General features: G+C 47.9%; 1 protein-coding gene, 1 long non-coding RNA gene and 1 other non-coding gene across 5 annotated transcripts in view; 2 read left to right on the top strand and 1 right to left on the bottom strand.

Annotated features, from left to right (window-relative positions):
* The window catches only part of GLTP (glycolipid transfer protein), a 30,372-nt gene extending 9,477 nt beyond the window's left edge, over positions 1-20,895 (top strand). The window contains exons 2-5 of one of the 3 annotated variants that reach the window (XM_017976367.4): positions 12,455-12,513; positions 13,521-13,654; positions 15,804-15,954; positions 20,496-20,895. In XM_017976367.4, the coding sequence (XP_017831856.1) occupies positions 12,455-12,513; positions 13,521-13,654; positions 15,804-15,954; positions 20,496-20,633 (482 nt within the window). In that variant the 3' untranslated portion in view covers positions 20,634-20,895. Of the gene's footprint in view, positions 1-12,454; positions 12,514-13,520; positions 13,655-15,803; positions 15,955-19,141 lie in introns of all 3 variants that reach the window. The other 2 variants (XM_078337245.1, XM_002752984.7) reach the window with 2 other exon arrangements.
* On the bottom strand, positions 10,217-25,776 carry LOC144577672 (uncharacterized). The gene is made up of 3 exons (XR_013522104.1): positions 25,638-25,776; positions 13,490-13,577; positions 10,217-10,360 (listed from the first exon to the last, which is right to left on the bottom strand). It is a non-coding gene; the product is annotated as an uncharacterized LOC144577672 (long non-coding RNA).
* On the top strand, positions 10,375-11,367 carry LOC103795411 (ribosomal biogenesis factor). The gene is made up of 2 exons (XR_013522256.1): positions 10,375-10,379; positions 10,951-11,367. It is a non-coding gene; the product is annotated as a ribosomal biogenesis factor (transcript).

Raw genomic sequence — 25,776 nt, 5'->3', positions numbered from 1 at the left:
ACTTTTATTTTTTATTTTTTTTAATTTTTTTATTTTTTGAGACTGAGTTTTGCTCTTGCTGTTCAGGCCTGGGTGTAATGGCGTGACCTTGGCTCATCACAACCTCTGCCTTCCGGGTTAAAGTGATTCTTCTGCTTCAGCCTCCCGACTATCTGGGATTACAGGCACGCACCACCAAGCCCGGCTAATTTTGCAGCAGGTCCAGCCCGGTAACAGGGGAGACCAGCACCACTTCAGGAAACAGGAAGATGTTACAAGCCCTCTTCTATGGGAGGAGGGGAAATGATAGAAAGTTCCTGGCTGGCATGACAATTCGATCATTTCAATGAACTGCTTAGAATGGAAATGTTTGGTCCAGGTGCATTGGCTTACACCTGTAATCCCAGCACTTTGGAAGTCTGAGGTGGCCAGATGATGAGGTCAGGTGTTTGAGACCAGCCTGGCCAACATGGTGAAATACTGTCTCTACTAAAAATACAAAAAAAATTAGCCGAGTGTGGTGGCGCAAGCCTGTAATTCCAGCTACTTGGAAGGCTGAGGCAGGAGAATCACTTGAATCTAGGTGGTGGAGGTTGCCGTGAGCCGAGATCGCGCCACTGCACTCCAGCCTGGGACAGAGCGAGATTCCCTCTCAAAAAAAAAAAAAGAATGGAAATGTTGGGTTCTAGTCTTAGGTTTCATCATTTTGGTAAAAACCTGCCAGAGTGAGTGTTAACTTCTTTTATTATATCCTTACAGTGATTCTTGTATGGAGGCTTTCTGTGGTTCTTGCTATAGTGTTAACTGTATCTGAGTTTTTCAGTCATTGCAGTGGATCAGCCCTCTCCAGGGTCTTCTAGAAACCTCTGCTTTCCATGCTGGCAGTTAGGCAGTCCACTCATACTTCCCTGTGTTCAGAAATGATTCATTTTCTGCCCTGCTGTTCCTCCAAGTTCCTTACTTCATTCCCTTCTGAGATCTCTGTCTTAATGGTCTGGAGTATATTTGAAGTCATTATTTTATGATGGGGAGATTTCTGCTAATTTTACCCATTGCAATCAATCAGTGAGTCAGTAATTCTTTTTCTCCCTCCTCCCTCCCTCCCTTCCCCTCTTTCTGTTTTGATTTCTTAATCATTGGAATAATTGTTTTCTGCATTTCCTCTCAAAAGAAAAACTTTGTCTGATGGGAAAGGTGATGATATAATTTATAATAATAAGCATAAATGATAATACTTTCTTTTTCTTTCTTGGCTTTTTTTTTTTTTTTTAACGGAGACTTGCTCTGTCACCAAGGCTGGAGTGCAGTGGCATGATCTTGGCTCACTGCAACCTCCACCCACCTCCCCCAGGTTCAAGTGATTCTCCTACCTCAGCCTCCTGAGTACCTGGGATCACAGGCACACGCCACCATGCCTGGCTAATTTTGTTTGTATGTTTTGGGATGGAGTCTTGCTCTGTCTCCCAGGCTGGAGTGCGAGGGGCATGATCTCAATTCACTGCAACCTCCACCTCCTGGGTTCAAGCAATTCTCCTACCTCAGCCTCCCAAGTAGCTGGGATTACAGGCGCATGCCACCGAACCCAGTTAATTTTTTATTTTTAGTAGAGATGGGGTTTTGCCATGTTGGCCAGGCTGGTCTCGAACTCCTGACCTCAAGTGATCTGTCTGTCTCAGCCTCCCAAAGTCCTGGGATTACAGGTGTGAGACACTGTGCCTGGCCTGATACTTTCTTTTTCACTGAGCACTTACTAGGTACCAGAAATTATGCTGAGGCCTTTATTTATATAACTTCACTTAAGCCTCACAGCAACCCTTTGGAGAAGGGTCTGTTATGAGCCTTATTTTAAAAACGAGGAAACTTGCCGGGTGTGGTGGCTCACACCTGTAACCCCAGCACTTTGGGAGGCCCAGGAGGGCAGATCTCTTGAGGTCAGGAGTTCAAGACCAACCTGACCCACATGTCGAAACCTTATCTTTACTAAATATACAAAAATTAGCTAGGTGTGGTGGCTCAGCCTCCAGAGGCTGAGGCACTCCGGAGGCTGAGGCAGGAGAATTGCTTGAACCTGGGAGCTGGAGATTGCAGTGAGCCAATATCATGCCACTGTACTCCAGCCTGGGCAAGAAAAATAAACAAACAAATAAATAAAATAAAAATGAGGAAACCAGTTTGGAGAGGTTAACTTGTTTCTCCCACGCCATAAAGCAATTAAGAAAAATGGTTTTCCCAACTGCATTATTCTTAGTTCAAGACTGTTTTTTCCTGAATAGGGAGAAATTATGGGACAAAGAGTTGGCACGTCATGGGGGTGAGGTTTTTGTTTTGTTTTGTTTTTTTGAGGCGGAGTCTCACTCTGTCTCTCAGACTAGAATGCAGTGGCACGATCTCGGCTTTCTGCAACCTCTGCCTCCTGGGTTCAAGTGATTCTCCTGCCTCAGCCTCCTGAAAAGCTGGGATTACTGGTACGCACCACCATGCCTGGCTAATTTTTGTATTTTTAGTAGAGATGGGTTTACACTATGTAGGCCAGGCTGATTTTGAACTCTTGGCCTTAAGTGATCCACCCACCTCGGCCTCCAAAAGTGCTGGGATTACTGCCAGAGGCCAAGGCACCCGGCCCTGGGGAGGAGGTTTAAAGCAATGTTTTGAATTGTTTTGTAAACATTCTTTCCTTTAGATAATAGACTCAGAGCAGGAATCTGTTTTAGGAATGTAGGTAATCTCAAGGCTCAGTATCCTTAAAAATAGGTCTTATTGCAAACTGAGCTGTGGCAACCTGCACCCGCAGATTAATAAATGATTCATCTCCATCAGCTGTAATTTGAGTGTCTTATATTATGATCCTTGTAACCCAGGACCTATAAGGTTAATCTGCCTCATCTGTTTAACAACTGAACTTTATTATCCAGTTATTAAAAAAAACACTGAATTTGAAATGGAACCTCCCCACCCCAGGCTTGTAGCATCACGACTCAGGCATCCTGTTCTTTCTTTCTGGAAATAACTGTTTGGGAATTGGGCTAGGTGTGTTCTGTCCTGAATCATGCAGGCTGACAGTGAAGCAAGCTGTGCATCTTAAGGAGTGCTTTCTTGTTCCTCAACATTGTTCCTGAGATGAAATGAGAGGGTGGGCTAGGGCAGGGCAGTGGTGGTCACCTTGTTACTCAACGTCAGGAAAGGGAACTTTCCCATGTCGTAGGAGATGGCTGTTTGAAGAGGCAGGCATGGAGAGGCAGCTTGGATGGAAATTTCCAGATACAGGCTGTGGTCTTGCTAAGAGTATAACGACCAGTACTGTCCAACTCTCTAGAGACCAGAAAAAGAGGAAATGAGGTCCGGTGCAGTGGCTCCCACCTGTAATTCTAGTGCTTTGGGAGGCCAAGGCAGGAGGATCACTTGAGGCCAGGATTTCAAGACCAGCCTGGGCAACAAAGTGCGACCCCTCATCTCTACAAAAAATTAAAAACAAAACAATTAGCTGGGCATGGTGACGTGTGTCTGTAGTCCCAGCTACTCCAGAGGCTGAGGCTGAAGGATCACTTGAGCCTGGGTAGTCAAAGCTTCAGTGAGCTGTGATTGTGCCACTACACTCCAGCCTGGGTGACACAATGAGACCCCATCTCAAAAAAAGAAAAAGAAATTAGTATGATTCTGCGTGGTCACTGCTGGCTTACAGGGAATTCTGCTTTCTGGGCAATGTCACCTGTCTGAACTGTGGCAGAGACCCAGGCAGGAAGCCCCAGACGGCCCTTATCTAGTCAGAATCGTCAGAGGTGATGCATGAAATCCCTCCTTGGTGCATGTCTCCTTTTTGCAAGCAATTCTGATTCCGGTGGCTATTTGGTTTATAAATATCTAAAAGGATTCAGCTGGGCATGGTAGCTTATGCCAGCACTTTGGGAGGCTGAGGTGGGCAGATCGCCTGAGCTTAGGAGTTCAAGACCACCCTGGGCAACATGGTGAAACCCCATCTCTACTAAAATCCAAAAAATTAGCCAGGCATGATGGGGTGCACCTGTAGTCCCAGTTACTTGGGAGGCTGAGGCAGGACAGTCACTTGAGCCCGGGAGGCAGAGGTTGCAGTGAGCTGAGATCATGCCACTGCACTCCAGCTTCAGCTACAGAATGAGACTCGGTCTCCAAAAAAAAAAGAATTGAAGCACTGCAGGAAGTAGCTGTCAACCATCAATAGGAGTTTTCAAAAAATACACAAAGTTGGCTGGGCATGGTGGCTCATGCCTGTAATCCTAGCACTTTGGGAGTTCAAGAGCAGCCTGGGCAATAGTGGAGCGAGACCCAGTCTCTACAAAAATTAAAAAAATTAGCCCAGCACGGTCGTGCATGCCTGTAGTCCCAACTACTCTGGAGGCTGAGGTGGGAGGATTGCTTGAGCCCAGGAGGAGTTCCGGGCTGCAATGAGCCATGATTGTGCCACTGCACTCCAGCCTGGGCAACACAGTGAGACCCTGTCTCAAAAAAGAAAAAAACAAAACAAAAGCTGTCCAGCTGTCCTAAAAAACCCTGAAGGCACACCATCTATCATTTAGTGAAGCTTTGAGGGGACCAGTGACATTTCTCTGCCATGTCTCTATTATAACTCATATTTTTGATGATGGCTCTGTTTAGAAAGTTACAAATGGCTTCCACTATGAAAGCAGTGACGTTTGTGTTACATTTTGATGAGTTCCATAGAGGGTGCTGAACTAGAACATTGTTGTATTCATTTTGAAAGCCAGACACAGTGATGCACACCTGTAGTCCCAGCTCCTCAGAAAGCCGAGGGAGGAAGATCACTTGAGCCCAGATTTCTTGGCTATAGTGTGCTACACTGATTGGGTGTCTGCACTAAGTTTGGCATCCATATGGTGACCTCCTTGCAAAGAGGACCACCAGGTTGCCTAAAGAGGGGTGAACTGGCTCAGGTCAGAAACAGCAGGTCAGAATTCCCATGCTGATCAGCAGAGGGATTGTACCTGTGAATAGCCACTGCACTCCAGTCTGGCCAATATGGCAAGGCTCTGTCTCTTTAAATAAAACAAGTAGATGGAAAATAGTCTGTTGTTTTTAGTTTTTTATTATTTAGATTAAGCATCTTTTCATTTCCATTGTGGATTGCCCATTATTCTATAGAGCTGTTGTTTTTTTCTTACTGATTTGTAAGAGCTCTTTACATATTAGGGATGTTAGCTTTTTTTCTGTTATGCTTGTTACACAGTCTCTCTACTCTCTGCCGCCCAAATTGTTTGGCTTTGGTTAGTGGTGGGATTTCTCCTCTCCCCCATATAGGAGGTTTCTGTTTTTTATGATTAGATTTATTGGTTTCTTTCCTTGCATCTTCTGTGTTGAGTAGCGTGCCTTCTCCATTAAACAGAAGGGGCCATTTGCCAGCTGTTCCAGATAACCAAAGCTTTACCATACTTGGAATCTGCTCATTCTAGTTGGTTCTGTGAAAGAAGATGGTGGAACCATATCTGATTTTTTTCTTTTTTTTTTTTTTTTTTTGAGATGGAGTTTCGCTGTTGTTACCCTGACTGGAGTGTAATGGCACAATCTCGGCTCACCGCAACCTCCGCCTTCTGGGTTCAAGCAATTCTCCTGCCTCAGCCTCCCGAGTAGCTGGGACTACAGGCGCGCACCACCATGCCCAGCTAATTTTTTATTTTTAGTAGAGACGGGGTTTCACCTTGTTGACCAGGATGGTCTCGATCTCTTGACCTCATAATCCACCCACCTCAGCCTCCCAAAGTGCTGGGATTATAGGCGTGAGCCACCGCGCCCGGCCAGCCTGATTTTTCTTTTTTTAAAGACAGCTTCAGACCAGGCATGGTGGCTGACCCCTGTAATCCCAGCACTTTGGGAGGCCAAGGCAGGTGGTTCACTTGAGCCCAGGAGTTTGAGACTGGCCTGGGCAAAATAATAAGACCCTGTCTCTATTTTTTTTTTTTTTTCAGACGGAGTCTCGCTCTGTCACCCAGGCTGGAGTGCAGTGGCACGATCTCGGCTCACTGCAACCTCTGCCTCCCAGGTTGAAGTGATTCTTTTGCCTCAGCCTCCCAAGTAGCTGGCATTACAGATGTGCATCACCATGCCCAGCTAATTTTTGTATTTTTAATAGAGATGGGGTTTCACCATGTTGGCCAGGCTGGTCTTGAAGTCCTGACCTCAGGCAATCCTCCTGCCTCGGCCTCCCAAAGTACTGGGATTATAGGCATAAGCCACCATGCCTGGCCTGACCCCATCTCTATTTAAAAAGAAAAAAGAAAGTTAAAAAAAAGTAATAATAAATAAAAATGGTTAAAAAGCCGGGCGCGGTGGCTCATGCCTGTAATCCCAGCACTTTAGGAGGCCGAGGCGGGTGGATCACGAGGTCAAGAGATCGAGACCATCCTGGTCAACATGGTGAAATCCCATTTCTACTAAAAATACAAAAAATTTGCTGGGCATGGTGTGTCGCGTGCTTGTAATCCCAGCTACTCAGGAGGCTAAGGCAGGAGAATTGCCTGAACCCAGGAGGCGGAGGTTGCCGTGAGCCAAGATCGCGCCATTGCACTCCAACCTGGGTAACAAAAGCAAAACTCTGTCTAAAAAAAAAAACGGTTAAAAAAGACAGCTTCCTTTATCCCTGGAGTTAAGATCATGAACTAGAGAACCCTCCAAGTCCCCTCCCTCCCTCCAGGCAGACAGGTTCTGGGTGGCATTTCAAAGAGCCTGTTTGCTGACAATTAAAAAAACAAGTTTGGGGTAACTGCAAAACTGGTCAAACAAGAATGGTAATTTGGGGTTACTACTGCATTCTGTAGGAAAGGGAAGGCTCCAGAGCCTGGTAGAAACATGTCACGCTCTATTTAGAGTGGGCGCAGGCTTGAATTTAAATTATTAGAGGCTGGGCGTGGTGGGTCACGCCCCTGATCCCAACTACGGGGGAGCTGAGGCAGGAGAATCACTTGAACCCGGGATGGGGAGGTTGCAGTGAACCTAGATTGGGCCACTACACTCCAGCCTGGGTGACAGAGTGAGACTCTGTCAAATAAATAAGTAAATAAACAAACTATTAGAAAAGCCACCACATGCTTGAGAATTAAAATAATCTGGTTACCTATTTTCTCTGAGTTCAAAGAATGGTAGCATTCTAGACAGAAAGGTTAAGGGTGTAATGGAAGCAGCCTTGGCTCTGGAGTTGTGTCTGAATTCCTGGCACTCCATGTGTAACCCTGGCAGGTCATGTGGCTTCTCTGTGACTTGATGTCCTTGGACTGCACCAAAGGCAAACATAAGCCCAGAGCCTTGCGTGGGTGATGTTGAAACAGACTTCAGCCCAACTATATACAGAGCACTTCCTGTTTGCACAGCACCTCTGGGCTGTAGAAACCGAAGGTCCTGAACCTGGAGTGGTTAAGTCACTTGGCCAAACTCACACCAGAGCTGAGGATTCAAGCCCAGGACTGTGGATGCCATTGCTTCAGTGCCACTGCCCCGCTTGATGCCACTGCTAATCACAGGCAGCCCACTTCCAGATGCTTCCACATTAACTTCAGCACGCATGTTTACATAACACAGAGATGTATGCAGAGCTGCTTCTCCAGGTGGCGTTCCCAGCCCCTGCCTCGCCTCCCCTCTCTTCTGGGCTCCCAGCCCCAGAAGTGCACTGGTGGCAACACATTCCTCCCCCACTGTTGAGCAGGAGCTCTGGGCCTGTGTGGTGGCCTCACACACAATAACAGCTGCTGTTGGGCCCAGCTCCTGCTGACCATGGCAGCCTTGTGACCCTCGAAGTGCACAGTCAGGAGAACACAAAACAAAAAGGCTTTCTCCCTGCCACCAGGGCAGGGCCACTCAGAACCGCACAAGGACGCTGTAGAACATTTTTCTGTGTCTCTGAAATGCATGTTGAATGACCCGAGTCATTGAGAAAAGCTAATAAGCCACCCACGGTCGATGATTATCTGTCATCAAGCCCTGCCATCATCTCTTCACTGGAAAGCTTTGGTTGAAAGCCAGCCAGTGGCAGTAAAAACAATCACGGTCAGTGCTTTGGGCCCTCGCTTTGCACACGTGGCACCTCTCTCTCACAGCAGCCCTGCAGAGGAACATCCTAGAAGGATTTCCATTTTATAAGTAGGGGAACTGAGGCCCAAGTCCCTTCATGTATCCTCTGCCATCCGGGTTGGATAGGTGCTTAAAACCAGTGCACTGGGGCAGTCTGGACCATGAGAGGGTGTAGAGATGGAGAGGCTGGCTGGGAAATCACTGACAGATCCCACATTTTCCACAGTTCATTCATTCATTCATACATTCATTCCTTCATTCATTCATTCGTTCCACAGATGTCATACAAATACCGACTGGGGTCAGGCACCAGCTGGGTGCTTGGGGCACAGCAGGGAACCTGGTCTCTGCCCTCTTCTGAGTTCAAGTCTGGTGGGAAGACTGTTGGTTTAGAAAAGAAAAAGGTGTTACACATGTGACTATCATCACTGATACAGTGAAATGTACTTGGAAGAAAAAGTAGAAGAAAGAAATAGGACTTTTATGAGCAAAAAAACCTGACATTACTTTTTCCAATATTTTCTATGAGAAAATTCAAACATGTAGCAAAGTTGAAAGAATTTGACAGCAAATTGTACTCGTATACCTACTACCTAGATTAATATTTTACTATACCTATCTATCCATATATTTACCCATCTGTCCAGTCTAATGTAAGCCTTTGGATATGATATATTTTTATTTTTATTTATTTTTTTGAGACAAGAGTTTCACTCTTGTTGCCCAGGCTGGAGTGCAATGGTGTGCTCTTGGCTCACTGCAACCTTCGCCTCCTGGGTTCAAGTGATCCTTCTGTCTCAGCCTCCTGAGTGGCTGGGATTACAGGCATGCGCCACCACGCCTGGCTAATTTTTGTATTTTTAGTAGAGACAGAGTTTCACCATGTTGGTCAGGCTGGTCTCGAACTCCTGACCTCAGGTGATCTGCCCGTGGTGGCCTCCCAAAGTGCTGGATTACAGGCATGAGCCACTGTACCCGGCCTACATTTAAAATTTTTTTAGAGATGGGATCTCACTCTGTTGCGCAGGCTGAGTGCAGTGATACAATCATAGCTCACTGCAGCCTCGAACTCCTGGGCTTGTGCAGTCCTCCCACCTCAGCCTCCTGAGTAGCTGGGACTACAGGTGCATGCCCACATCTGGCTCATTATACATTTTGGGAGAGGAGGATGTAAAGCCATCAGCTGGATCTGAGGAGCAGCCATACCTCCAAATGGGTTTTGCCAGTCCCCTTGTGGCCCATCCATGGCACCTGCCTGCCACCTCTGCCCCCCCCCCCCGCCGCCCGTGAGGGTTGGAATTGACACCCCCTGGTGGCACTGTAGTCTTTGGTGGGGTGGGGGGGTGGAGGATCTTGGCTCCGGGATTATTATGTAATTCAAGAATGCATGGTCTTTCCAGAGAGGCTGTAGCAGTGCTGGAAGAAAAATACCTTCCAGGCTAACAAGTGACATGGCCTCTGATGTGGTCACCCTAGGGAAGGTTCCAGCATGGCCCCTTGCTGGGAGATTTGCCTCTGCAGATATTGGAAAGAGGCTCAGTTGCTGAGAGGAGACTGCTCTCAGCAACTGTGTGACCCAGTATGAGGACAGCATGCCCAGAGCTTGCAGCAGGGGAAGGAGGGAGCCCTGGCCCTAGCGGGGCCTCATGGGGGAGCTCAGAGAAAGTGGCAGGGTTGCAGGTCAAGGATGGGTCTCATTCACTGGAGGTTCTGGGGGACCCTGTGGCTTCCACGATAATGTCATTTGCTGGGTCACAGCGCCTTACCCTAGTAACAATATGAAGTCATAAAAATGATTGAAGTCCAGGTACTAAGTGCTCACCACTCACCAGGCACTGCTACATGTGTTTGGTGCCTTATTTTTAATTTCTTAAAGAAGCATATGAAATAAGTGCTATTATTACCCCATTTGACATGTGAGGAAACTGAGGCACATAGAGGTGAGGAGGCTTGCTCAGATGAAGAGTGGTCACGCAGGATTCATACCCCATCTGTCTGAAACCCCAGCCTACTTTCTTTCCATTGGGCCGTGGGGTGTTTCCTTAAATGTTTAATGCTGTTTCTCTCATGCACCTCTTTTCATAGCTGCAATTAGAATGTTCCAGATGGCTGGCCAGGTGTGCAGGGTCTCCTTTGGTGGAATTCGGCTGAAGGAAGTTCCTCCCCTAGCCCTCTTGCCTCATGTAGTCGGCTGGCGCACACACTGAGGTCCCCATCTGGCCTCCTGGGCATTGGCATTTCACTCCCATGGGGCTGGCACTCGCCTCTAGCTTGCTCTGGGGTCTTTTTCACCTGGGCTCTGTAGCAGGCTTAGCAAGCTCACTTTTCTGGACTGGAACAAGAACAATGAGGTGTGTCAGAAGCCCAGCAGTCTGTCTTCAGGCTCGAAGGTGAAGTCTACATCGAGCCTGCTCAGTAAAGAACCTGCATACTTCCTTCACGGAAGGAGTGAAATGTCCTGTGACAGCCTCCCATGGGAGTGACAAAAGAGGGAGAGGAGGAGTGGCAGGCAGCAGGCTGCTCACATTTTAGCAGATCCCAGCACTTCCAGGAACTGCCAGGCAGTTTCTAGGTCTACATTTTATCAACTCCAAGGTGTTACTTATACGATGCTCCGATATATTATGACTCACCAAGAAAGGAAAACGCCTCCATTTAAGAACATTCTACTGGGTGTGATGGTGTGTGCCTGAAATCCCAGCATTTCGGGAGGCTGAGGCGGGAGGCTCGCTCAAGCCTGCGGTGAGCTGTGATCTCGCCACTGTACTCCAGCCTGAGTGCCAGAACAAGACCCTGTCTTTATTTGATTTATTTATCTTTCTTCAGTGCTACTTGCCAAAGGACCCTGTCTTTAAAAGCACACATAGGTGCTCGCAGATGGCGTCACCTGGAGCAAACTTAAGCTGCACGCTACTACTGAAGACAATGGCTGAACAAATTAAGAGGGCAGAAGTCCACGAGTGTATTTCACACAGCCAGCCGAAAACGCTTCAAGGCGAAAAACAAAGCCAAACCAGTTACCTCTAATCTTAAGAAGACAAACGCTATGAATGATGAAAAAGTCAGCAGAGCAGACGAAGCTTTTATATTCAAAAACCGCAATCACTTTTGCACTAATCTAATAAATGTACAAGAGAGATTTGCACACTTCTTAAAAGGCCTTTCTCCTGAACCTCTGCAGAAAGAACTGATTCTTCAGCAGCATCATGAAAATAAACCAGTTAATATTGATGAAGCTACAAAACTAATGGCTCAGTTCTAATATAGTGGTGATGCATCTAATTCCCCCAAAAGACCCATAAGTTAAATGTTTTATACAATTAAAAAAAACACATTGTACAGCTCTAGACAAATTTTCTTTATTTTTTTAATTCAATCACAGACACCTCATACAGGAGACAAATTTTCTTTATATCCTTATTCTATGAGCTTTTTTCTATTTTAAGAGTTAAGCACTTAAAAAAAAAAAACTTTTGTTAAAAACAAAGACAGTTTAGGTCTACACAGGGTCCTGATCATCAAGCTCTGTGATGATCAAGATTTGAGACAGAGTCTCCCTGTGTTGCCAGGCTACAGTGCAATGGCATGATCTCCGCTCACTGCAATCTCTGCTTCCTGGGTTCAAGCAGTTCTCCTACCTCAGCTTCCTGAGTAGCTGGGACTACAGTCGTGCACTACCATGTCCAGCTAATTTTTGTATATTTAGTAGAGACAGGATTTCACCATGTTACCAAGCTGGTCTTGAACTCCTGACTTCAAGTGATCTGCCTGCCTCGGCCTCCCAAAGTGCTAGGATTACAGGCATGAGCCACTGCGCCGGGTCAAAAAATTTTTTTTCATTAGCTGGGTATGGTGGTGCTTGCCTGTAGTCCCAGCTACTCCAGAGGCTGAGGCGGGAGGATCGCTTAAACCTAGAAAGTTGAGGTTGTGGTGAGCTATCATACCACTGCACTCCAGCCTGAGTGACAGAGTGAGATACTGTCTCAAGAAAAACACCCCCCCAGAATGCCATTCTGATTCCAGAGATGAACCGAATATGCGTCTTAAGATTGGAGTATTTATTTCAAACCATCCTCATCACACCTCTGTGATTGGTGCTGTGGCCTCATTTGCCAGGTGGGAAACAGGAAGCTCAGAGACTGAGCTGGGGACTGCACCCAAGCCCATACTGCCTTAGTAACACCCAGAACAACTCAGCTCTCCCTGGGACACACCACGTGACCCACCCCCCATGTCCCCATGGCCCTGAAAAATCACTCTTGCTGGGAATCTCTTTCTTTCTTTGAGATGGAGTCCTGGTCTGTCACCCAGGCAGGAGTGCAGTGCCTGGGTGACAGGTGGCGCGATCTTGGCTCACTGCAACCTCTGCCTTCCAGGTTCAAGCGATTAAAGGAAATCTCAATCTCTCTTCTCATTTTGTCCCCAGATTGCCTTGGGTCCCCAGTGTTTACTCCCATTAAGGCAGACATAAGCGGCAACATCACGGTACGTACCTGGCCGGGCAGCCACAGCCCAGGACCTGCGTCAGGAATCTAAGCCCACCAGGGGTCCCAGCACCATGGTCTCAACTGCAAGCTTCCCAGCCCAAGGAAGGGGAGGGAGACATGGAAGATGGGCCCCAAGCTTGTCCAATTGGGGCTCAATGTTCTTGGCCCTCCGCCACAGTCTAGCTTGACTGGGACCGAAGTCTAATTAAAGTGTTGACCCTGAGAAAGAACCTGCTGGTTTTTCATCTATCCCCACCAAATAAGTAAGCCCCTAAGTCCACAGTCAGCATGCGTCTGGCCCTCCCCTTCTCCAATCCTGGTAGTTCCTGATGTCATCTCCCCAGCCATAGATTCCCTCCCTGCCTGTGAGAATCCACGTGGGGCCCAGCCAAGGGCTTGGGACATGCTGCATGGTCTGATTTCTCCATCCCAGCAGCCCTTTGAGGCTGGTCCTGTGTTATCCCCTTTTTACAGATGAGGAAGCTGAGACTCAGAGGGGTTGAAGGACTCACTTAAGGTCACAAGCAAGCAAGTGGCAGAGCTAGGATTCAGACCCAGGCCTACCCGGCTGCATCTCAGAGGCCTTCATTCCTGGACGTCTGAATCCTCGGATCCTATTTCCACTTGTCCACCAAAGCAGAACTTCAGATGCTTGGTGTCTGAGGCAGTGTCAGTAACAGCTGGAGAACAAGGACTCTGTACGACTGTGTGACCTTGGGCAAGTCTGTGCCCCTCTGTGAGCCTCAGTGTTTCTGCCTGTAAAATGGGATAATGACAGCAACATCTGGGTTGCCACTGGGATCATATAAGACAGTGCCTGTAAAGCCCTTGGCAAATCCTGGTTCATGCAAACAGTCGTAGTTAATGTTATAAGTTTTGTCGCTGCTGCTCCTGGAGCGCAGGAAGGAGTGGGAGATGCTGATGGGGTGCTCTGCACCCAGTGTGCGGGCCAGATGTCTGTGGGGGCAACTTACCCAAGGGGAAATCCTGTGTGCTCCATTTCAGAAAATCAAAGCGGTGTATGACACCAACCCAGCCAAGTTCCGGACCCTGCAGAACATCCTGGAGGTGGAGAAAGAAATGTATGGAGCAGAGTGGCCCAAAGTTGGGGCCACACTGGCGCTGATGTGGCTGAAAAGGTGACGGGCTCAGGTGGCAAGGCCCGGGTTCTGGGCTGCAAAGGAGGGAAAGCAAACTCATCACTGTTCCTTGGTGTCCATTCAGGCTGGGAAGGTCACTCCCCAGCCCTTCCAGTGTAATGCTAGTTAATGGCTGGGAAAAGGCCTCCTGAGGGCCAGGGTCTGGCTGACAGTGATGCTTCCTGGTTCTAGTCCCATCAGAGCATATGAGTGAGCGCATACACCTATCTGGGCACTGTGCTAAGCTCTTTATACGCCTGGTTGGGTTTCATATGCTGTGAGTTAGGTGTGGTAGCTATTCGCATCTCACAGAGGAGGCCGCTGGCACTTCTTGAGGCCAAATCACCTGCCCATGTCATCTAGCACAATTGTGCAAGTTGCATACTGCACAGAGGTATCCTGTTTAGGGCTGGTCAAGTGTACAAAGTGGGTATGTCATGACAGTTTGTTGGTAAAATTACACCATCTTGAGAAGGAATTCTTTTATTTTTATTTATAGAAAGAATCTCACTCTGTTGCCCAGGCTGGAGTGTAGTAGTGCAATCTCAGCTCACTGCAGCCTCCACCTCTCAGATTCAAGCAATTTTTGTGCTTCAGCCTCCTGAGTAGCTTAGATTACAGGTGTGCACCACCATGCCTGTTTAATTTTTGTATTTTTTTTTTTTTTTTTTTTTTTTTGAGACAGAGTCTCACTTTATCACCAGGCTGGAGTGCAATGGCACAATATCATCTCACTGCCACCTCTGCTTCCTGGGTTCAAGTGATTCTTCTGCCTCAGTCTCCTGAGTAGCTGGGACTACAGGCACGCATCACAATGCCCGGCTAACTTTTCTATTTTTAGTAGAGACGGGGTTTCCCCATCTTGGCCAGGATGGTCTCGATCTCTTGACCTCATGATCCACCCATCTTGGCCTCCCAAAGTGCTGGGATTACAGGCATGAGCCACTGCTCCCAGCCTAATATTTGTATTTTTAGTAGAGACAGGGCTTCACCATTGTTGGCCAGGCTGGTCTCAAACTTCTGGCCTCAAGTGATCCACCCACCTTAGCTCCCAAAGTGTTGGGATTACAGATGTGAGCCATCATGCCTGGCCTTGAGGAGGAGCTCTATCTAATTTGCGCAAATACATCCTATGGGCTGGTTTGAACCTATGCTGTTCTCTACCAGCTACAGATTCTTCAGCCCTCAAGCCCAGCACTTCTGTCCCTTAGAGCACCCCACCCTGACTCAATCCCTACCCCACTGCAGGGAGGGGGCAGAGCAGCTCACCTGGTGACTCCAATGAGAGAGTGAGGGGAAACAAAGGAAAGAGCCTGCCTTGGGGGTGAGGCAGGCAGGTTCACATTCTTTCTTTTTTTTCTTTTTTCACTAACCACCTGGAGATATGGGTTCACATTCTGGCCTGTGACTGAGCCTTTCTATGGTACCCTCAATGCTTTCTTCTGTGAAATGATCTGATCGTACCAAGCTCAGCCTCACAGGCCTGAGGGAAGCAAGAGATGAGATTGTGGGTGCTAAGCGGCGGGCCCTGGTGAGATGTTTGACGTGGACTCCTTGCTGTGCCCCATCCACTTCTCCTGGCTCATGAAACATTACCCTACCCCTCGAGGAAAGGCTCAGGTGGCCATTGGAGGATGCCCGGGGATGTGTCAGGCACAGTGGCAACGAAGCAGATTTAGAAAGATGCTGAGGGCTGTAAGTGGAGGTGGGGAGCCCAGGGCACATGGGGCCAGTCTCGGCAGTGTGCCCAGTGTGTCCACAGTCTGTGGTCCGTGAGCCCTTTGAGGGCCAATGCTGTGGCTTCATTCCTTAAGCACTGATGGCTGCCTACCCTGTGCCAGACTGTGGGGGTCACATGGACACAGAAATGGACAAAGCAGCCCCAGACCCATCCCTCATGGATCTTCCAGCCAGTGGGACTGTTGTCACAGGCCAACACCAGGCCTGGAGGAGAGAAGGTGCTTGGGAGATAGTGAATGGAGCCAAGCGGTCACGTTACTTGTAAGCAGAAGGGAAGATGATTAGGGAATAATCACTCCCACTGGGGTGTACATGTTCCTGGCTCATAGTTGGTGCCTAATTCAGAGTCCATCAGGGTCTTCATAGCAGAACTGTGCAGGTCCTAACGAACCTCCTCCCTGGGCCATAGGGGCCTCCGTTTCATCCAGGTCTTCCTTCAGAGCATCTGCGACGGGGAGCGGGACGAGAACCACCCCAACCTCATCCGTGTCAACGCCACCAAGGCCTATGAGATGGCCCTCAAGAAGTACCACGGCTGGATCGTGCAGAAGATCTTCCAGGTGAGCCGCGCCCACCAGCCCCAAAGGACCACACAGGTTCTGCTCCCTGCTCTGCCGCTGCTTGGCCAAGGCCTCCTGGCCTGTGAGGCTGCATTTGCCCCTTTGGGCTCAGGAAGGGCTTCCCCGTTTATTTGGGTGAGGCTGGTATACTGAGAGGTTCCCCTCCTGTGCCCTTGGCCCGCCCCATTCACAGCCACAGCAGGTGTCACTGTAGATACTCCATGGTGTTTCTTTTTGGGGCCTTGGCCTGTGAGGCCCGATGAGGGGGCAACAAGAGAAGCCATGGGGAAGGCCCTGGAGGACCCCAGGTTGATGGTGACCCAGCATGACAGCCCCCAAATTCAGGCTAGATCCCCACCTGGGGCACGTGGGGAAAGAAGGGCCCCATCCTTCTGGGAGCATCTGCTGAAAGGCCCTTTGGGTTCTTGGTGGCTTGTGTTGGGTGACATTGGCCCCGGCTCCTAGAAGTGAGGCTGCAGCACCTGCCTGGTTAGCTGAGGGCCCTGCTCAGGAGACATCCGAAGGCCCTCTGGCTGCCCTGTGCCATGCCCATCACCTGCTGCTTGTGGCCCTCATCTCACCTGTGTGTCCCTGCCCAGCCTGTTCTAGCCACTCTTTCTGCTGCAGTTCCCTCTGCCTGCCCACCCTGGCGGCCATGAGAATGAGGGCTGATGGGCCCTGTTCAGTGTTCCTATGGGGTACCGGCTGCAGGCAGCCTGGGGCAGAAGCCAGTATGGTTCCAGAGAGGAAGAGCTGGTCACAGGCTGAGATTCATGGCAGTCCCTGGGCCATCCACCCTGGCAGAACTGGAAACAGGCTCATTCCCATGGCCCCTTGAGAGCTCCACAGTGCATTGCCCCTACAAATTCTCAAACCACCCCAATAATAACAATGTGTCCTTTGTACCCGGCCAAGGGCAGCTGCCCATGATTTGTAATCTTCACAAATGCACCACAAGGTGGGCACTGTTCTCACCTCCATTTCCCAGATCAGGACAGTGATGCTCAGATCAGGTCACACAACACAAAAATGAGGGGCTGTGATCCTACCTCCCTGAGCCTCAGTATCCTCATCTTTCAAATGGATATAAAATAAGCCCTACTCAAAGAGTCATTGTGACAATTAAATGAATTCATCAGTATAAAGTGCTTGACACATGGTTCTCATGGTTTACACTCAGACATCAAAGCTATTATTATTTTGAGACAGGGTCTCACTCTGTTGCCTAGGCTAGAGTGCAATGGTACAGTCTTAGCTCACTGCAACCTCCACTTCCCAGGCTCAAGCGATTCTCCAGCCTCAGTCTCCTAAGTAGCTGGGACTACCGGTGCGAGCCACCAATGCCTAGCTAATTTTTGTAGAGATGAGCTTTCACCATATTGTCCTGCCTGGTCTTGAACTCCTGAGCTTAAAGCAATTCTCTTATCTCAGCCTCCCAAAGTGCTAGGATTACAGACATGAGCTACCAGCCCAGCTATTACTACTTTTATTATGAAGGAATAGTTAGTATTTGGTCGAGCACGGTGGCCCACACCTGTAATCCCAACACTTTCGAAGGCTAAGGCAGGAGGATCACCTGAGGTCAGTAGTTGAAGACCAGCCTGGCCAACATGGTGAAACCCTGTCTCTATTAAAAATACAAAAAATTAGTCAGGCATGGTGGCGGGCTTCTGTAGTCCCAGCTACTTGGGAGGCTGAGGAAGGAGAATCGCTTGAACCTGGGAGATGGAGGTTACAGTGAGGTGAGATCGGGCCACTGCACTCCTGCCTGGGTGAGAGAGCGAGACTTTGTCTCAAAAAAAAAAAAAAAAAAAAAAAAAAAAAGACTATTTTTCTCAGCCTATCAAACTCATAGCCTAAGCATTTTTTTTTTTTTTTTGGTGAGACAAAGTCTCACTCTGTCACCTGGGCTGGAGTGCAGTGGTGTGATCTCGGCTCACTGCAACCTCTGCCTCCCAGATTCAAGCAATTCTCCTGCCTCAGCCTCCGGAGTAGCTGGGACTGCAGGTGTGTGCCACTATGCCCAGCTAATGTTTATATTTTTAGTAGAGACGGGTTTCATCATATTGGCCAGGCTGGTTTTTAACTCCTGACCTTGTGATCCACCACCTCAGCCTCCCAAAGTGCTGGGATTACAAGCATGATGAGGCGCCGTGCCTGGCTAGCCTACGCTTTTTATCCAGTTGCATCTTTTTTCTTCTGGCTCTGAAATTCTGTGAATTTCTAATTCTCCGCACTTTTCAAGTATCACAGCAACTGTGAAATTTAGAGAAGTATCGCCCCCCCAAGGACAAAAAAGAGACCACAGCACAGATTAGCAGTCTTCTCCCCAGCTCAGAAAGTGTTTTTTTCTGAATGTATTTTGCATATGAAAAGGACATTAAAAAAGAAAGAAAAGAAAGTGGGTTTTCCAAAGGAGTAGTTCACTTTTTCCAGAGCAGGGAACCCAGAGGGAGAAGACTCAACCGTGCTGAACACCTACTGTGTGTCTGGTGTTGTGCTGAGCGCCTACCGTATGCCTGGTGCTATGCCGAGCACTTTGTACAACCCCCTTAATCCTTATAAAAGCAAACTGAATGACTGGGTGCAGTGGCTCATGCCTGTAATCCCAGCACTTTGGGAGGCTGAGGTGGGTGGATCACCTGAGGTCGGGAGTTTGAGACCAGCCTGACCAACATGGAGAAATCCCGCCTCAACTAATAAAAATACAAAAAACTTAGCTGGGTGTGGTGGTGCCTGTAATCCCAGCTACTCGGGAGGCTGAGGCAGAATCGCTTGAACCTGGGAGGCTGAGATCGCACCATTGCACTCCAGCCTGGGCAACAAGAGTGAAACTCCATTTCAGAAAACAAAACAAACAAAACAAAAACCCGATTAGGTGGGAGCCATTATCCCCATTTTGCAGATGAGGAAACTGAAGCTCAGAGAGCCTTGACTTGCTCAAGGCTCACAGCTAGTTGGTGGCCCAAACTGGCATTTGCACCCAGGTCTGTCTGTCTCCAAAGCTGATGTCCTTCCTGCTGTCTTTCAAAATACACCTCCCTTTTCCTTTCCCTTCCAACACCTCGAATAGCACAGCCCCCTGTCCAGCACAGACCCAGGGAGACTCTCCCGGAACCCTGTCTGCTAGCCTGGCTTCTCCGCCCCTGCTAACACTGTACCTACCTCCCTTCTTGACCGTCTCAAGGCAGCGCTGTATGCAGCCCCCTATAAGTCCGACTTCCTGAAAGCACTCTCCAAGGGGCAGAATGTGACAGAGGAGGAGTGTCTGGAGAAGATCCGCCTCTTCCTAGTCAACTACACGGCCACCATCGATGTCATCTATGAGATGTACACCCAGATGAATGCGGAGCTTAACTACAAGGTGTAGTCATGCCCACCGCTGGGCACACCCCTGCCTTGAGGCCACACGGAGAAACAGGCAAACCAGAATCACTGTGAATCAAGTCGGCGGCTGCCCCTGGCCTGTGTCCCCCAGAGCAGCCCAGCGTCCTGCCAGAGTCTGCAGGGGCAGCCCTCATTTTTTAAAAGTCTTTTTTTGTTTTGGTCTATTCTAAAGGACCCGTAAATAACGATCTTACTTCCAAATCTCCTTGGAATTTCACGACAGCACAGACTGACTTATGCCTTCAGTTCAGCGTGGTGAAAATCGATTAACGCTTCTAATGAATCAAGTCCTAGGGTTTTTTGGTTTAGTTTTGTCGCCAATGAGGAACACAACTCTAGGGGAGTGATGTGACCCACCTCACTTTAAAAATAAGCACATGATGGCCGGGTGTGGTGGCTCCAGCCTGTAATCCCAGCACTTTGGGAGGCAGAGGCGGGCGGATCACCTGAGGTATGGAGTTTGAGACCAGCCTGACTAACATGGTAAAACCCTGTCTCTACTAAAAATACAAAAAATTAGCCGGGCGTGGTGGTGCATGCCTGTGGTTCCTGCTACTTGGGAGGCTGAGGCAGGAGAATTGCTTGAACCCGGGAGGCAGAGGTTGCAGTGAACCGAAGTTGCACCATTGCACTCCAGCCTGGGCAACAAGAGCGAAGCTCCTCAAAAAAAAAAAAAAAAAAAGGCGGGTGGATCACTTGAGGTCAGAGTTCGAGACTAGCCTGACCAACATGGTGAAACCTGTCTTTACTAAAAATACAAAATTAGCCAGGTATGGTGGCACACACCTGTAATCCCAGCTTCTTGGGAGGCTGAGGCAGGAGAATTGCTTGAATCTGGGAGGCGGACATTGTTGTAGCCAAGATCTCGCCACTGCACTCCAGCCTGGGCAACAGGAGTGAAACTCCGTCTCAAAAAAAAAAAAAAAGCACGTGACCTTATATGAGGCTCTCGCTGTATTGCTATTTTGGTTATTTTAAGGACTATGAAGAGTTTGATTTGAAATTATGCAGGGTCCCTATGTGGGTTTTTTTTTAAAAAAAAGCAAACTGATGTGTATTCTCATGTGGTTTGCACAGCCCAGCCTCACAGCACCGTTATAAACCCTGCTCTTTCTGTCTTTTGCTAGACAGGTTTTGTTTGTTTGTTTTTACAGGTGAAACCAACCAGCAAGCCCTTGATGACCAAGAGGCGTTTCTTTCTAAGCTATAGGGCACAAACAATTGACCATAGGTTGCTAGGTTTGCATTCTTCTGCAGAGTTATTTCCTTCAGGGACACATTTTCCAACCTAAGAAACTACCTACTGTATGTACTCTCTTGACGGGGAGAGATGAACCCTTCAGCTGCTAAGACCCAAGAAAACGCCTCACTGCCTTAACCTTAACTGTTCTTCCTGGCGCTAAAAAGAGCTGTATTTTTTAAAGTGCTGGGGCAAACAAAGCAACCCCAAAAGAATTGATGTGTGTTTTAAAAAAAAACCCAATGAGGAACAATTGGTGATTTTTATGTAGAAACTAAATAATCCTTAATAAATAAATCTATTTTGGAATCACATCTATGTACTGTATTGGTTCTTGATTTTTTTTTTTTTTTTTTTCTTTTCTGCTTTAGAAATTACAACTGGGGACCTTTACAGATCCTACCAAGAGTCCGGGCCCGGTGGCTCCTGCCAGTAATCCCAGTACTTTGGGAGGTCAAGGCGGTTGTATCACTTGAGGTCAGGAGTTCAAGACCAACCTGGCCAACATGGTGAAACCCTATTAAAAATACAAAAAAAAAAATTAGCTGGGCACAATAGTCGGCACCTGTAATCCCAGCTACTCTGGAGGCTGAGGCAAGAGAATTGCTTGAACCTGGGAGGCAGAGTTTGCAGTAAGCTGAGATTGAGACACTACTCCAGCCTGGGCAACAGAGCAAGACTCTGTTTAAAAAAAAACCAAAAAAACCAAGAACCTGTTTTCTGGCCTCCATGGTTTTAAATTTGTATTTATTTATTTATTTTAAAATGTTTTTGTAGAGATTGGGGTCTTGCTATGTTGCCCAGGCTGGTCTCAATCTCCTAGCCCCAAGCAGTCCTCCTGCCTCAGCCTCCCAAAGGGTCGGGATTATAGGCATGAACCACTGCACCAGGCCTGGCCTCCATGGTTTTAAAAAATAGAATTGGTTGCTGCATTGAGACATGGGAATTTCACATAAGAATCTTGGGTTTCAGCAGGGCAAGGTGGCTCACACCTGTTCTCCCAGAACTTTGGGAGGCCAAGGCAGGTGGATCACTTGAAGTCAGGAGTTCAAGACCAGCCTAGCCAACATGGTGAAACCCTGTCTCTACTAAAAATACAAAAACTACCCAGGTGTGTTGGTGGGTGCCTGTAATCCCAGCTACTTGGGAGGCTGAGGCAGGAGAATTGCTTGAACCTGGGAGAGGGAGATTGCAGTGAGCTGAGATCGCACCACTGCACTCCACCAGCCTGGCTGATAGAGTGAGACTCTGTCTCAAAATATATATATATAAAATATCTTGGGTTTCTGTAGCCATAAAAAAGAATGAGAATGAAAGAACAGGAACAGAAACCCAAACATCACATGTTCTCACTCATAAGTCAGAGTCGAACAATGAGAACACTTAGACACGGGGAGGGGAACAGCACACACGGGGGCCTATCGGGGGTGGGGGCTAGGGAGGGAGAGCATTAGGACAAATACCTAATGCATGCAGGGCTTAAAACCTAGATGACAGGTTGACAGGTGCAGCAAACCACCATGGCACATGGATACCCATGTAACTCAAAAAAAAAAACAAAAAAACCATGAATCTTGGGTTTCTAGCTTTTGAAAAACCAGGCTGCCTACAGGAGTTGAGAGATGACTGCCCCCTTGGCTGGGCAGGGCAAAGGAAGGAGGAATCAATTCTACATTTTGCCTGAGCCTCCACGCATCCCTGTTGCCTCCTCACCCCTCCACTAGTTTGCACTTTTTCATGAACTGTTGTTTTTTTCTGATTCTAGGGTTAAATGTAGAGGGAAATATTTATTTTATTTTGTTCCTGCTCCTGTCAAGCTTATAATCTACTGGGCAAGATGGACCCATAATTCAATAATGATGAAATAGAGTGGTCAGTTTCCAGAGGGAACCTGGAGCCTCAGAGGAGGGGCAGCAGCCTGGGCTGTATCTTAGGGATCTGGGGCATGTACTGAGACTCTGTGGAAGTTTGGGGGTGGAGGAGCCTAGTAGAAGAGGAGGGGCAGAAGACAATTTCAAGGCATAGGCAAAGACCTGGTGGCTTGACCCGGAACAGGCTGTGTATGTGTGTGTCACATTGCACTATTAAGGGATTTGACTGGACCCTGAAAATTACGGTACACCTTCAAGGCTCTTGTGTACAATCGAATACACCCAGGTATATGCAGATATCCAGTTTGGAAAGCTCCCTCTGATGCTGTCAAGAGATGGAAGCCTGAAATAAGGTTTTTTGTGTCTGATTGTATTATATTTTCTAATAGTCCTCAGATTAGGGATGCTACTGTTCATTCTAAGCTCTAATTCCTTTTTAGGTTTTTTCCCCTTTGGATTTCCTAGAAATACAGAATTCTGTCTCTCCTTTTTAAAGTGGATTTTTTTTTTTTTTTTGAAACAGAGTCTAGCTCTGTCGCCCAGGCTGGAGTGCAATGGTGTAGTTTTGGCTCCCTGCAGCCTCCACCTCCTGGGTTAAAGTGATTCTCTTGCCTCAGCCTCCCAAGTAGCTGGGATTATAGGCACACATCACCACATCCAGCTAATTTTTATTGTTATGGTTGTTTTTGGAGACAGTCTTGCCTCCCAGCCTGGAGTGCAGTGGCATGATCTTGGCTCACTGCAACCTCTGCTTCTCAAGTTCCAGCAATTCTCCTGCCTTAACCTCTGAGTAGCTGGAATTATAGGCGCACGCCACCATGCCCAGCTAATATTTTTGTATTTTTAGTAGAGACAGCGTTTCACCATGTTAGCCGGGCTGGTCTCAAACTCCTGACTGCAAGCGATCCGTCCACCTTGGCCTCCCAAAGTGCGGGGATTACAGGCATGAGCTGCCGTTCCTGGCCTTTAAATGATCTTTTCTTCATGTCTGTAACATAATATGGTGAGAACAGGGAGGGCGATTTTTTTTGTAGAAGGCAGGGATTTTTCCACACCAGCCCCCTTTTTTGATACCTGTGGGGACCCTTGCGAGCATTTTGGGTTTTTGACTCCAGAGCCAAAAGCTAGCTGGGCATCTATGCCCTTCTCATTTCATCCTTGTCAAAGTGGGACTGAGTTCCGCCTGGAGCAGGGAGGAAAGAACACACATTGATCACTATATAACAAGCAGGCCCTGCAAAAATGTTCTATACAGATCATTTCACAACCATTGGGACGTGGACCTCAGTAGCCCTGTTTATCAGAAAAGGAAATTGAACCCCTGAGGGCGCCAAAGAGACTTGCCCAGGGTAACCCAGCCAGATGTGGGGCCACAAGAGTTTCCTGTCTATCTTAAAATCTCCCCTCAGTCGTGTTCATTTGTGTGCCAGCTGACAGGGAGCCCAGCTTCAGCACGCCTCCTGCCAGGATGTGTCCCGCTGATGGGGGGCTGCCTTATCTGACCCAGGTTAATCCCATACTGTACAGAAACTCAAATTAGCACAAATGTTTGAAGAGGGTTGACATTCACTTGTTGATTCATTCAATTAAAACTCACCGTTGAAATTCACTCTTTAACAATTAAGCAGCAGCAGAACTTTTTTTTTTTGAGGAGTCTCCTCACTCTGTTTCCAGGCTGGCACGATATTGACTCAGTGCCACCTCCAACTCTCTGGTTCAAGTGATTCTACTGCCTCAGCCTCCCAAGTAGCTGAGATTACAGGCAGGTGCCCCCACGCCAAGCTGATTTTTTTATTTTTAGTAGAGACAGGGTTTCACCATGTTGGCCAGGATGGTCTTGATTTCCTGACCCCATTAACTGCCCCCCTCAACCTCCCAAAGTGCTGGGAGTATAGGCATGAACCTCCAAGCATGGCCAGAACTTTTTTCTTTTTAAAGACAGGGTCTTGCTTTGTCACCCAGGATGGAATGCAGCTGTGCAATTATAGCTCACTGCAATCTCAAACTCCTGGGCTCAAGGGATCCTTCTGCCTCAGCCTCCCTAGTAGCTGGTACTACAGGCATGCACCACCACGCCTGGCTAATTTTTTTAAAAAAATGGAGTCTTCCTCTGTGGCCCAGGCTGGAGTGCAGTGGTGCAATCTCAGCTCACTGCAGCCTCCACCTCCTGGGTTCAAATGACTCTGCCTTAGCCTCCCAAGTAGCTGGGATTATAGGTGCCCACCACCACACCCAGCAAATTTTTGTATTTTTAGTAAAGATGGGGTTTCGCCATGTTGGCTGGGCTGGTCTCGAACTCCTGACCTCAGGTGATCTGCCCACCTTGGCCTCCCAAAGTGCTGGAATTACAGGCGTGAGCCATAGCATCCAGCCCCGGCTGATCTTAAAAAATTTTTTTTGTATTGACCATGTTGTCCACACTGGTTTAAGGGGCCTTTATCCATTCCTGTACGAGGGCTAGGATAATTTTAAAGCTGAGATAAAATGCAGAAATAGCAATCACATAGTTTTCAAAACTAACTTTGGGATTAAAGAGGAAGTATGTAGACAATTATATTTTGTTAAAGATTTATAAGAACAAGGAGATTTGGCTAGTGTTACATGAGAGACCATTACCCAAGGACAAAGAAGGTTCACAAACCTCCTCCTGACCCTTGCCGGCACCCAGATGTCTGCAGTTGGCATCTTTCTTTCCCCTCTTACCTAACATAAAAGACATGGCCAAACCCACATAATTCTAAGAGGGCTCTTCAGAACATTTAGGCCATCTGGGTTTGCTGGTCCTCGGAAATAAAGTCACTTTCCTTGCCCCAACTCCTTGCCTCTCGACTTAGTGGTTGTCATGCAGGGATCAGAAGGCGTTTTGACTCAGTTACAACTTCCCCTTTCAGAGCTTCAGTTTCCTTGTCTGTAACACACAGTGCTTGTTGGGAGTCTTCAATTACATGTTACCATTTATAAGGTAATAAGAACAATGTTTGGAGCATAGTAAGCTGCCATAGTAGGTGTTCAATAAAACTGCAAGAATATGTTTACGTGATGGGGGTGTACGGTGATGAGATTTAGTGCTGGAGTCCTGGGTCTGCTGTTTATTAGGGAGGTAGACTTGGACAGCTCATTTCACCCCTTCCAGCCTCAGTTTTCTCATCCATACAATTGGAATACCAAGTTAGTTACCCGCTCACCGAGTCAATGAAGCTGCCCAGGCAGGCGCTTATCTGCGTAATCTTTCAACGTTGACCCAGTTACCGTCGTTTGCAGGAGGTTATATGGGGACACCACCCTTCGGTTCTGCTGGTCGGTGGATGGGGTTCCAGGGTTCAC

Source organism: Callithrix jacchus, chromosome 9 (assembly GCF_049354715.1).
Source record: "Callithrix jacchus isolate 240 chromosome 9, calJac240_pri, whole genome shotgun sequence".
In the NCBI taxonomy this organism is placed as follows: domain Eukaryota; kingdom Metazoa; phylum Chordata; class Mammalia; order Primates; family Cebidae; genus Callithrix; species Callithrix jacchus.
The sequence above is the reverse complement of the archived record's forward strand: the minus strand, read 5'-3'. Positions and strand labels throughout refer to the sequence as shown.